This window comes from Chanos chanos, chromosome 8, assembly GCF_902362185.1.
Source record: "Chanos chanos chromosome 8, fChaCha1.1, whole genome shotgun sequence".
Classification (NCBI taxonomy): domain Eukaryota; kingdom Metazoa; phylum Chordata; class Actinopteri; order Gonorynchiformes; family Chanidae; genus Chanos; species Chanos chanos.
In genome coordinates this window covers 6,901,820-6,914,396 of record NC_044502.1, presented here as the reverse complement: position 1 = coordinate 6,914,396, position 12,577 = coordinate 6,901,820, and the positions used below count along the sequence as shown (strand labels likewise).

Genomic DNA, 12,577 nt, shown 5'->3' with positions numbered 1-12,577 from the left:
AGAGTATGGAATATTTTGGGTTTTGGAATATTGTTCTTTTTGGGAAGTTTGGGGGGGTGGGGGTGTTTTGAAATGGTCTTTATTTTTTCAGCTTGAAATTTTTTTTCTCATTTTTTTTTCTTAAAGAGCTGCTGTTGCAGCTTCTTATTCTAATCTTTTTTTTCTTTTCTTTTCTTTCTTTTTTTTTTTTTTTTTTTGGTAGCTGATTTTTTTTCCCCAGACCATTTCAACTCTTTATTTTTTTTTTTTTGTACATTTCAAAATAAAGCCAAGACTTGAGAAGCGACGCAGTCATACGAATCATTAAAATTCATACATAAAATATATACACAAAAGAGCAACTACCTCAATGACCAATCAAAACTGAAGCCTACAGCGTGGTCTTGGTTAACTTTATCCAAACACGCGCTTTTCCTTTTTCTTTTTTTTTTGCCGTTGTGGTTAACTTCTGAAATAAAAACATTCTTCAACTTGTGCCACAAGCAGTCATTTCCTTATCACAATGTTTCTACAGAAATTTGGTCTCACACTTTGACCACATATAAAAAAAAAAAAAAAAATGCATGAGCCGTTCTTAGATACTACAAAAAATGAATCAATAACAAAAGACAGAAATCCACTCCTCTATTATTTTACATCAAATTGAATCCAACTTGAACCTCTGTATTTCTCGTAGTTCTTTTCTTAGCCCGAATTCTACACAGCTGCAGTCTAATAGTACTCAGTGTTAATCAGATTAATGATGGAATTGAAATGTAACAAACTATCAGTTAAAAAAAAAACAAACAAACAAAAACAACCATTTTTTTTTTGTTTAAATCGTGGAACACAATAATAGGTTCACATAAGCCACGTCACTGAAGAGCCAGGGGGATTCTGGGAGGTCTCTATCTCCGCCAGGAGCGAGATTCGTTGTCCTCGTCTTCCTCGTCATCGTCCTGCAGCAACGCGTCATCGATGAGCGAGTCTTCTTGGAACTTAGAGCCAATCAGAAAGCAGAGACTTAGTCAACCAATCCCAACGCAGAGCAAGGCCTTCTGGTGTCTGAACACCAATCGGTATAAAGCTACAAGACTACATCTCCATTTAACATTCAAGGTGAAGAATAAAAATACACTTTATAAAACATTTCACATTGAAATATCTGATAGGATTCTGTTTAATGTCTCCCAGGACAGTTATGGTTTCTCTTCACTTCTGTGACAAACAAAAAGCTTCAATAAGACAAGCGCGGCGTTCTGAAAACCTGTGACGAGACACAGTAATAAGGTGCTTACCTCCTCCTCCTCTGGTTCCACCTCCTCTGGGTCAGTGGTGTTGAGGGAGGCGGCGGGCTTGTGCCAAGCCAGCCGTAGCTCCTGGTTATTCAGCCTCACTCCGTGGATCGCCGCCTGACACACAGACAGACAGAGAGACACACAATCGTTTTTTACTTCCCCCAGTGCGGTCGGACTACCCGGTCACGACAGGCCCGGATAAAGGAGTCGTGAAACCGGCTGCGATAAGGGTCGGGTGCGGGGATGCTTTAATTAAGCGACGGCAGAGCGGAATACAGGGGGTGTGTGCGAGAAACAGACGGGCGTTTACCAGCTCTGCTTCGGCTCGCGTTTTGTACGTGATGATGGCGCTGAGGCTGGAGTCCTCCATCTGGCAATCTTCAATCTCTCCAAATTGCTGAAAAGACAGAAAACGAAAGCGGTTACTCTGGCCTAAACCAGGGCTTCAGCGCACTCGCCGCCAGGCCGGGAAGTCATCCTGCGGAGAATCCTTTACCGCCGAACGCGGTAAATGATTAATGGATTAGTCCCACAGAGTTGACGGGATATCCAACACCCCTAATCTGAGCGCTAATCTCAAAAACAAAAGGCCTGGGTTCCCAGGCAGTGATAGTACGGTTAATTCTGGGCTGAAACTGGATTATGTACCGGAGCCAAGTTTAAGGCGGGTAAAGCCCTGGAACTGAAGATCAAAGCGACTCACTGCAAAGTGCGGCAGCAGGTCCACGCGATCCGCTTCCGTAAAGCCCGTGATCTCCAGGGCTCGGGGTCGGTGATCGACGACGGCGTGCGTGGGGGCGCCGCGGCCGCGGCCCCTGACCCCGCGCCCCCTGCTCCGGAGAGCTCCCCGACCCCTGGCGTGGCCCCCTCTTCCGCGCCCTGAGGTCAGGATCCCTCTTTTGGCAGCCTGGCGGTGGAAAGGAAAAACGACAGGAGGTTATTTTATTTGAGCAACGTAAAACCAGTGAGAGAGGGAGCAGGTTCCCACAGACGGCTCCTCTTTTATACGGTCTACGGCAAAAGCGTGCCACCCAAAGCAGTCCGTCCACGGGACGCTACCACGGTAACAGTATGAATCCCAGCAGGTTCCCTAACTTGAATGAAAGCAAGCACTGAGGAAATCTGTCAGTAGGGGTGTTAGGCTGCCACCTAGTGGTAGATTTGGAAAGTACAGCAAGGAAAGGTCTATAGGAGCTGTACATGTTACAATTCAAACAAATAAACCACGCAGACTGATTGAAATGCATATATTTTTGCTGATTTTAGATTTCAAACGACAAGAATTTGTGAAAGTTTACTGAGAAGTGAAAAACTATTGCAGTGAAGACTTGGTAAATGTGACAGGTATTTGACAGTAAGGCTCTACCTCTAGCTGAAGTTGGGTATATTTGATCTTGAGTTGGGCTGTATCTTCCCCAGCCTGCATCTTTTTGTAGAGGTCCAGTTCTGTGTCCAGCAGCTCCTTCTGTGCCTAGAAACACAACAGAGTTAGAACAAACACACACAACTGCATGGCTAAACCATCACTGATCACCTCAGGTAAAATACAGTCAAACTCCTATTAAACCTCAATGATTTTGTTTTTATACATTCAGTCATCACTACTCACTATTGGGCAAGTGTTAGTGCATATGCCTGTGTGACTGTGTGTGCGTACCTGAGAGACAGAGAGAGAGAGACAAAGAGAGAGAGAGAAAGGGAGAGAGAGAGAGAGAGAGAGAGAGAGAGAGAGTGTGTGTACCTGTGCCTTGCTCTTGACAGTTTTAATTGCACTGAGGCCTTTGATTTCCTCCTGTAGTTTAGTGATGCTGTTAGTCAGAGTGGTCAGAGTCTCCATGATCTGAGACTTGTCCTCCGCTTTCATGCTTTTGTTCTTCTCAAGTTTAGAGATCAGCAACTGTAAAACGCGCACACACACACACACAAAGAAAGATTGGCCTCAGAAAACTAGCCTCCACACTGACTATCAGGTGATTCGATGGAGGAACCAGGAGAAATTTTCCATAATGCCTTTCGGGAACGCATTCAGGGTTTTGGAGAAGAGAACTCACCTTCTGTGTTTCTATATGTTTCTCCAGGATCTCCTGCTTCTTCTTCCTCACGTCCTGCTGAAGCTTCAGAGCCTCCTGTCAGAGTCACCACATAAACTCACATAAAAACTCAAGCCCTCTTCAAACAAGATCCTTCAAGATCATCACACAGTGTACAACACTATTAACATGATTATTATGAAACATGTGCTCTTTCATTTTTAGACATATATGAGTGTGTCTTCTCCATTATGAACGGCGTTTTTGCACCTGTTTCTTCTTAAGAGCATCCTCTGCATTAACAGTCCCTGTGAACGACGCCACCTTCTGGCCAGCCTTCAGCGCCGCGGGGTTATAAACCGTCTTTGTGAGTCCGGTGGAAGTCGACAGGACCTGCCGGGCAAAACCGAACGGCGCGGGTAATACGAGAATTGTAACGTCAAATCAAGGTTGCAGTCTAACATCAAAACGAAATGGAGGAGAAGCCCAAAAAAAAAAAGACAGAGGCACAAAATAATCACCTTTCCCGTTTGAACAACTGATTTAGGAGTGAAGCCCAGGCGCTCCTTCACCGAAGTTTTGACTGCGCCCTGCAAATATTTCAAACAATTAAATGAATTAAATAAATGAATGAACGAATGAATGCCGCTATAAGTTAGACTACAGACGACATTAGCGACGCGCGATGAAACGAAGCCATTTAAGAACACACCCACACGCTCACACACACACCTGCGGGGCTGTGCTGGAGTCCTGTGGGGGTTCCGAGTTGCCGGCAGGCAGAGGGCCCAGTCTGTCCTTCACTGACTGTTTTAAAGTGGTGACGGGAGACTGCTGAGCCGTCTGCAAAGGAGCAAAACAACGGGACGACGCAGCTGAGTCATCGCTCAAAAAAAATAACAACAACAACAAAAAAAAAAGAAAAACCACCTCGACCCGTGCCTTAGGAGACCGGAGCACGCGTCTGCGTTAAAGCAAGTGTGAATTATGCCTAGGAAGGCAGAAATGACGGGCAGTGTTGCGTGCGTGTGAGTGAGCGCGTGCGTGTTTTTACCGCGAGCGGCTGACTAGCCGTCTGCCCGGGGCCGTTGTCCCGATGCCAGTGGACCTTGATGAAACGATTGTTCAGTACGGCCTCGGTGCTCGTGATGGCCCGCTTTGCCTGGTCCGGCGTAGAGAACTGGATCAGAGCCGCCTCGGGGTCGTTCTGATAAGCAACCTACACACACACACACACACACACACGTATACCACGGTGAGAAACCTGGAAAATCAGTCCTCAGTACCGACAGGATTCAGTGGAGAGTCAGTCTCACCTGTAAGTTAACGATGGTGCCAAACTTGCTGAAATGTTCGTTGAGTTTGCTGATGTTGTTGAGTTCGGGTGGAATCTGGCGAATGGCCAGTTTGGTGTTGGGAGAATTGAAAGGGATTTTCTTATGGAAGCCCTGGTGGTTGGGTTTATTAAAGTTCTGCCTGCTGGGAGAACATGACAACACGCACACACGTTAACTGAGAGCAATTCATTAGACGCATCATGAGGAATTTAAGACTGTTATTTTTCATATTTACAAGATTACAGGAATATGACCTGTAAATAACTTTAATCTTATCTGTAACAGAATCCCCACTTATGTCCATTATTTACTCAAAATCAAACACACAGTGAACACACGAAAAGACACTGAAGGGCTGTGGGTAGTATCTCAAAGCGGAGCCAAAATTCAGACAGAGAGAAAGGTACATGAATCTCGACATTACTTGTCAAACCAGGGCTTCTTAGCGGGAAGTCCCCCTTCAAGCAAACCACCTCCCCGTTTCCTGGAGTCCGATTCCAGAACAATCCGCATGCTGTTGCTGTTTGGCATTTTTTCTGAAAAGGAAGAAAAAGAAAACCATTAAATCAAATAAAAAAAACGTCCTCATGAGAATTTCCTCTAGACCACTTACGCTGACATATAAAATCATCTGTTTTCTTATAGAGAAAACAAAATAAGTATACTATATTTTCTACAAGAACAAGGTGTTCTATCAACTCAGTGAGGGTAAAAACTCTTCAGAACTATCGACAGGGTGTCAGGAACGGAGATCATATGCGTGTGTGTGTGTGTGTGTGTGTGTTACCTCGCGGGGGCATGTCCACCTCGCCCATGGTCAGGCCGATGAGGTTGGGCCTCTGGGCGTTGACGCGGTGTCTGTAAGCTGGTCTGGTCATACTGGGAGCCTCGGGGTTATAAACGTCCGGCTCAAACGAGTCTGAGACACAGGGCGAGAGACACGTCACCAAAACGTTCGGTTCACCTTATTCATCTCATCATTTTACATTCAAAAAAAAAAAAATTAATAATCAAGCTAAACTAAACACACTGAAAAAAACACTCCATGTGAGATTCTCAGACAGGACGGCACTCCCATGCTGGTTCTCTGAATGGAGATTCTCTACACAAACGACGGCTGAGGTGTGAGCTCTGACCTGAGAGGCTGGTCTGTGGCAGCAGGGGCATACCTGAGGTAAAGAGGGGCGGGGGGGGCTGGGTGATCGGGGGCCGGACCCCTGACGTGACGATGGTGGGGACTGAGCTAGTGATGGAGTTGGGAGGAGCGTCCATCCCCGAAGGCTGGAGGGCCGGGAGAGGAGGAGGGGGACCTATAACCGCCGGAAGGAGGGAGGGAAAGAGAAAAAGAAAGAGAGAGAGAGAGAGAGAGAGAGAGAGAGAAAGAGAGGGAGAGGGAGAGAGAGAGAGAGAGGGAGAGATGACATTAAAAATTCTGCCATCCTGGGACAGGTTGGTAATGAAATTCTCCAAATGACAACTTGCTGTAATCCCAAGCACTGAAGGTACACCACCCAAGTTCTGCATTTAAATATTCTCTTCCAGCGTCGAGCACGTGCGTACCTGCTACGGGTGGGAGACTGGGAGGCATGGTGCCCGGCGGGGGTACCGGCGGTCTCAGGTTGACAGGCGGGGGGTTTAAGAGCGCAGGCGGGGGTGGCAGACCGGGAGGAGGGGGACCGTCCACCACAGGGAGGGGTGGAGGCTGGAAGGGGAGGATGCTGGGAAGGTTGACGTCCTCCACCACGACTGGGTCGCTGCCATGGTCAAAGGGGCACATGTCCCCTCGCATGCAGAACCCCTTCTCTGTAAAACACAACACCAGTCTCAGCCCTGTCACTATAACAGTCTCACAGAGCATCACTGCCTTCAAAATATAACATGTCTATATGGCCATGGGAAAATATTACGATGTTCTATCACAATATAATACTATTCCATTATACTGTGTCCTTTTTCTATGCACATGGTGTTTGCAAGCTAGATCATTCATGTGTTATAGCTTAAATAAAACATTTCAACTCTCAAAATAAAATTCTTGCCACCTTTTTAACTCCACTTGAATTTTTCTCCTGTAATGCTTAGGTATCGTTTCTGCCTGAAACCAAACTAGATCTCAAGACACATCTGCAAATCATTCAAGCATGGTGTTATGTTTTTCGGTCCCCGCTCCCTTACCGTCGTAGTCACGGCAACGTTTCCTCTGTGGAGGCTGGGCAGCCCTTCCATATGGGGCGTGGTCCTGCTGAAAGTCAGACCAGCTCTCAGTGGTGCTGTTGCCGTGGTGAGTCGGAGCGATGACGGTGATGGTGCTGCTAAGAGTGGGCACGGGGAAATGAGTGGAGGACGTGCCGGAGGCGAGGGGCGTGGCCGTGTAGCCCTCTGCGGCCACGCCCTCTTGCCTCTCTGTCCTCTCGTGGTCATACTTAGATTTCCCAGAATCCCGCTCTGTAGGAACACACAAGAATAAAACTCTAAAACACAGCTTGTCCTCACCAAAAGAAGATAGCACCATGAATAACAGAATTTCATGCGATTTCTGCTTTGTTAGAACTCACCCCTGCTCCTGGTTCTAGAGTGACTTCTGGAACGTGTTCTGCTCCTGGTGCGGTCGCGGTCTCGGTCACGGTCTCTGTCTCGTTCACGGTCTCTCTCCCGATCGCGGTCTCGAGTCCGGTCTTTGCTCCAGCTGCGACTGCGGCTGCGGCTGTAGCTGCGACTGCGCCCTCGCCTGCGGTTGTACCGGTCTCTGTACGAGTCTCGCCTGGGAGGGTTACGGTCGTAATCTCGTTTCCTGGAGCGGTCATCTTTCTTGCGGTCGTCCCCTCTCCTTGGAAGCAATTCAAATATTTATGAGTAATCATTGGCACAAGTACAGAATTTAGCAGCAGAATATTCTAGAAACTAAAATGTATCATTAGCACAACTGGGCACACCTAGAGTTTTGACAAATACATAATCTTTAGTCTTACACACTTCCAAGTCACTTACTTTTGCTTTAAAATTTAACACTGAGACACAAGGCAAAAGGTCGAAAAACGACACTTCGATCGCTGCTATGTTAAGTTTGGTCATAATTTCTCATTTCTGCAGGTACCTGCTGTCACGGCTGTAGCGGGAGCTGGACTGAGGGCTGTGGTTTACCCTCCTGGAGAACTTTTTGTCCCGGTCATCATCTCGATTCAGCTGTTAGGACACACACACACACACATATCACAGGTTAATAGCATGTCACACTGTGCTTATGGTTGACTTCAGCCTGTCAGAGATGAGTGGAGTAAAGGCTCATGGTGTTACCTCCTCCTTCTTGGGTTCATCTTTGTCTTGGCGCTGGTGAGTCTCCGTTCTACTCGTGGAGGTTGGATGCTCTGGCTGAGGTAGGTAACTCTTTGAGTTCACAGCTTCAAATAGTTTATCTACAAAAGTCTGGGTCTCTGGAGACAAAAGGCAGAAGGATCGTCACACGTAGGAACTTCAAGCATTTGATGAACACTTTCTGAAAACATACTATGTGCTGCGGAGCTAGGTTGAGAATTTTTTTTTTTTTTTTTTGAGCGCACACATTTTCAATGGCGTGCACTTATTTCAAAACGATTGCCTCGTTAATGACAAAAAAACTGTAACAAGGCGTAGAGCTGGACTTAATAACGCTGCTAAAGTAGTCACTCAACTTTGTGCTGAGGCGGCAATGTGTCGGTGAGGAGGCCAAGAAAATGCCAGGCCGTTCTCATCACACTGTGATTGCATTTTAGCTGGTATAAATTTAGCCTGCTGTGAACGAAACGGTACCTTTCTGAAGAAAAACATCCAACTGGTCGATGCATAGCGCTTTAAGTTCCTTCTCTGATTTGTCTTTCTTCACCAAGGCAACGACATATTTTGCAAGGGCAGACGGGTCGGCATCACATCTAGAGATGAAGAGAAAACACACAAGCCTCAAAGTCCTGTCAGCAATCTAATTGCGAACTCCGACTTCAACAAGAGAACAATACCATCTAACTTCAAAGGGAGAGCAATACTGAAAGAGTTATCTCAAATTATGTGTGCATAGCAATCCACGAGGTTATCAATTGAACCAGGGAGCGAGTCTTATTTGTTCATTAAGTTAGAGTTGGTATCAAACTTACTGGGATACTTAAAATTACTTCAAAGGAGTCTTCCTACATATGGCACGCAAAAAATCAATAAGCGGCATTTCAAGCGGCGTCCCATATTTAGATAAAAGACTAGATAGAATCTCATAAGCTACGCCTCAATGCTTTAGTAACACTGCCCGCTCTCATACGACCAAGCTTTAAGTCAATAAGTATCGTATTCACTGGCTGCATGTAAACTACGCAAGTTAATATCAGACTAACAGTTTGTTTTCATCTTTGCAAATGAATGTGTACTCTTGAGGAGAATTAACTAACGAAACAAACTTCTTTGCCTGGCCAACTAGCTAGCGCTATCTCTTGCCTTATGCTACTGTCATGGCAGCAAGCAAGAGAGCATTCTAGCAGTCACGTTTTTTTAAAGGTTTAACTAACTACTTACATGGGTTCGAGCGTCTTAGAAAGCCACGTCTTCAAGGCATCGAGGTTTTCAATGATCATTTTAGATACCGATCACTTTGTCCAGTTCAACAGGGTCAGTCCCCTATTTAAGACGAAGTAAAATGAAATACTGTAGCTAGCTAACGAGGTCTGCCAGCAAGCCAGCAACGCTAACGTTAGCGCCTCTCCAGTCAAAGCCAGTGTACCCCAGGTGCTCGGGCCCAACTACGTGCTATTTTCCAAGAGCACTTTCGGTTGCGTCAAGTTCTGGATTATCAGAGAGGAACACAGAGTACGACCTGGCTGTGTTCAAAAGATGTTGAATAGTTGGTGGGTATGCTGACAAAGAAAGCAGTATGAAATAATTTCAGCAGTTGCTAGTCTCCTGTGTACTTTCCAGAAATGGCGACTGTTTACTCCCGTTGTAAGACATCGCGAGAACAGACTAATCCTCCCCAGTAACCCGACTACTCGACAATTAATAAGGGCTGTCCGTGTACCACAAAAAGGCATGACTTCACTGAACTACAAGCCATTGCAGAGTGTGTAACTGTCGACTAAACCTCAGAAGATTTCTAATAGGGTGTGAATAATTTTTTCTTTAATCGCCTGTAGTTGTTGCACGTGGCTATGAGCTTGTACAACCCTGAAAGTTATGGGGTTACTGTGGGATCCCACAGTGGGATCTCGAGAGAGAGAGAGAGAGAGAGAGAGAGAGAGAGAGACTACAAATTCAGGGCCAGATGTGACTTGGTCCCAACACCACACTGGTACCTGTCCTGAGACAAAACAATAGAAATCCAGTGCTGAGTCTGATGCAGTATACGTTTATTGTGCAGTTCAAAGAGCATACAATAAACTGAGTCAGGTCCCTGGGGTGATTGAAGCAATTCTCACAAAGCACCGATTCTTGTACGTAGTCTTATCAGTCCCCCAAAAAAGGATATGCATCGCCTCATCTCTTTGTGGTTGGATGCCCCTGCCTCTCAGATTCCCCATCCACGTCATTATTTCATATTCTCCCTTTACAACAAGCATAAGTTGTAACCAATATTTACTGCCCCTCTCATTAGTGGAATAAGACATACCATGTGACCTTGAACGTTTCACCGTCTGCATGCTTTGTTAATGACCACAACGCAACAGCAGAGGACCCCGTCCTTATCTCACATGCAGCCCCTACAGGGCCTCACAGGCCTCTCCTTTTTGAACACAAAGAACTTGATATTTCTTGTAATACAAAAGCTTGTATAGTTACAACTTTTAATACAAATGATTACATTGATTCACCCCCATAAAAATGACTACATAATCGTTACAGTGTTTATCGTGATTGTTACAATGATTATCTTAAGGGAACATATGATTTCTCTGACATTATGATCATTTTTATAATTCAAATTCGACATTGAACAGGTTTAGCACGAAATGATTTTGTAAATCAGGGTGACAGGTGAAAGCGCTGTGTGAATGTGTACGCACACAGGTTGTGAACGTGTCTTCATCCTTCTCTGTTTCATAGGGTGACCAGATTCCTCTGTGTGAAAACCAGGACAGCCCTCACCCCACCATAAACACCCCACCCCCTAAAAATGGGAAAAGGTAAGTCTTACCAAAGTGACGATCAATGATGACAACTAGAGGCCTAGGCTGCATCAGCATCTGAGACTGTCCCCTTATGCTTTTCACTTCCATCAATTTTCTTCAGTGCGCGTTTGTCTTTCAAGAGCTTACTGTAAAATGTTGAACAACTCAATCCAAAATTTAATCGCACAATAAGCAATTGCTTTTACAGTTGTTACACTTAGTTGTGATTTTTCTGGTGTCTATGCTGCTGTGTTCATTAACGAGAACACACGCTCCATGGGTGCAGATGTTCCCCGGCAGGCATAAAACGAACTCCACAACTTTGGGTGAGACTCCGAAGTTGACCGTCTTGCTCTCCAAGTCACGAGAAACGTCTGTTCATCGCTCAGACACGGTCGGGTGTTCAGGTTCCACTCAGTGATATGAGGAGACACAATGTTTTTCGCACAAGCCCATTCATCAAAGTGCGCGGTTTCGTCAATCGAGGTGAGAGCGAGGATTCTGGAGTGGACAGCTCTGGATGTCACTCCACTCTGGGACACTTTTCAGTAGGGCCCACTGAAGTTGTTCTGTGTTCTCTAATGAGCGACTCCAGTTTTGCAGGCATTCCACTGATGCTGAAGAAAAGTTTTTCACTGCACAAAAGAAACCATCAGCTTGTATGACACCTGCTTCAACCAGGGCATCCAAATGCTTTTTAATGTCGGTGGGAATGAATGGTTCCTGCAGCCTGTCCTGAAAGACGTCTCTCAGGTCATGAATGTGCAAAGCCACTGCGGGTGAAAATTCTCAGCCTGGGCCGGATGTGACTGAGTCCCAACACCACGCTGGTACCTGTCCTAAGACAAAACAATAGGAGTCTAATATTGAGTCAGATGCAGTATAAGTTTATTTCATAGTTCAAAAGGCATACAACAAACTGAGTCAGGTCCCGGGGAGTGCCTGGTGCATTCTCACAATACACCGATTTTTATACGTATTCTTTGCAAAAAAAAAAAGATACACATTACCTCATCTCTTTGTAGTGGGGCGTCTCTGTCGGCCCAGCCTCACAGATTCCCTCTCAACTCTGATTTACGTTACATCATTTCTTATTTTCCTTTACATCTAGCATACGTTGTCACCAATATTTACTGCCCTGCTCATTAGTGGAAAAAGACGTACCATGAAACCTTGAACGTTTCACCCTCTACATGCGTTGTTACTGACTACAACACTCTGGCAGAGGCGCCTTTCTTATCTCACATGCAGCCCCTAAAGGGCCTCACAGGCCTCTTCTTTTTGAACACAGAGAACTTGATATTTCTTGTAATACAAACGATTGTATAGTTATAACTTTTAATAGAAATGATTACATTGATTCACCCCCATAATAATGAATACATTATTGTTACATTGTTTATCATGACTGCTACAATGATTATCTTAAGGGAGCATATTATTTCTTATTTATTAGTGCAGGGATCGCTGAAAACATCTCTTAGAAACTTTGGGCATTTTTATTGAGACAGAAAGTATATACGCAGTCCATCAAAAAGTATTCTTTCAAGGGCCGGACGTATGTATGTTACGATAGGAAACGTATGTTACAGTGGTGTAGTCATTTCTGGTAGTCCATATGCACAAAATCACAATAGTCTTTCATCTCCTCTACTCGCACCGTGTAGATATGAAAGTACATGTATACCTTCACGGCAAACTCTCCAAATTCATCGGCAGACAGTCTACTGCTGTTTGTAGAGTGTTATGTATGGTATGTGCACTGCAGCCAATACCAAAATCTCTCTTCCTAGCTTCAACTGCCGCTTAGTCCA

General features: G+C 45.3%; 1 protein-coding gene across 5 annotated transcripts; it reads right to left on the bottom strand.

Moving 5' to 3' along the window:
• Positions 1 to 282: 282 nt before the first annotated feature.
• On the bottom strand, positions 283 to 9,550 carry rbm26 (RNA binding motif protein 26). Of its 5 annotated transcripts, none has more exons than XM_030781218.1 (22): positions 9,178 to 9,550; positions 8,431 to 8,549; positions 7,939 to 8,075; positions 7,739 to 7,827; positions 7,200 to 7,471; positions 6,820 to 7,089; positions 6,205 to 6,447; positions 5,814 to 5,954; positions 5,432 to 5,563; positions 5,069 to 5,180; positions 4,624 to 4,786; positions 4,362 to 4,526; positions 4,040 to 4,150; positions 3,829 to 3,897; positions 3,578 to 3,700; positions 3,329 to 3,403; positions 3,019 to 3,174; positions 2,644 to 2,748; positions 1,981 to 2,184; positions 1,588 to 1,674; positions 1,278 to 1,391; positions 283 to 977 (listed from the first exon to the last, which is right to left on the bottom strand). In XM_030781218.1, the coding sequence occupies exons 1-22, from the start codon at positions 9,234 to 9,236 to the stop codon at positions 888 to 890; spliced, it is 3,036 nt and encodes a 1,011-aa protein (XP_030637078.1). In that variant the 5' UTR covers positions 9,237 to 9,550; the 3' UTR covers positions 283 to 887. The 5 variants fall into 5 exon arrangements, with proteins under 5 accessions (XP_030637078.1, XP_030637080.1, XP_030637079.1 ...); XM_030781220.1 differs by having other exon boundaries at positions 4,040 to 4,141; positions 4,624 to 4,783; positions 5,432 to 5,566; ... (1 more) ...; positions 7,224 to 7,471; positions 9,178 to 9,239; XM_030781219.1 differs by having other exon boundaries at positions 4,040 to 4,182; positions 4,376 to 4,526; positions 4,624 to 4,783; positions 7,224 to 7,471; positions 9,178 to 9,239.
• Positions 9,551 to 12,577: the final 3,027 nt, after the last annotated feature.

Bases quoted from the DNA above. Each gene is read 5' to 3' on its own strand.
- rbm26 (XM_030781218.1), bottom strand. From the start codon at position 9,236: ATGATCATTGAAAACCTCGATGCCTTGAAGACGTGGCTTTCTAAGACG. The intron at 5,181-5,431 runs GTAACACACACA...CTTCCTTTTCAG, and splicing joins GGTGGACATGCCCCCGCGAG to AAAAAATGCCAAACAGCAAC. The intron at 1,392-1,587 runs GTAAACGCCCGT...TCTGTGTGTCAG, and splicing joins CGCGAGCCGAAGCAGAGCTG to GCGGCGATCCACGGAGTGAG.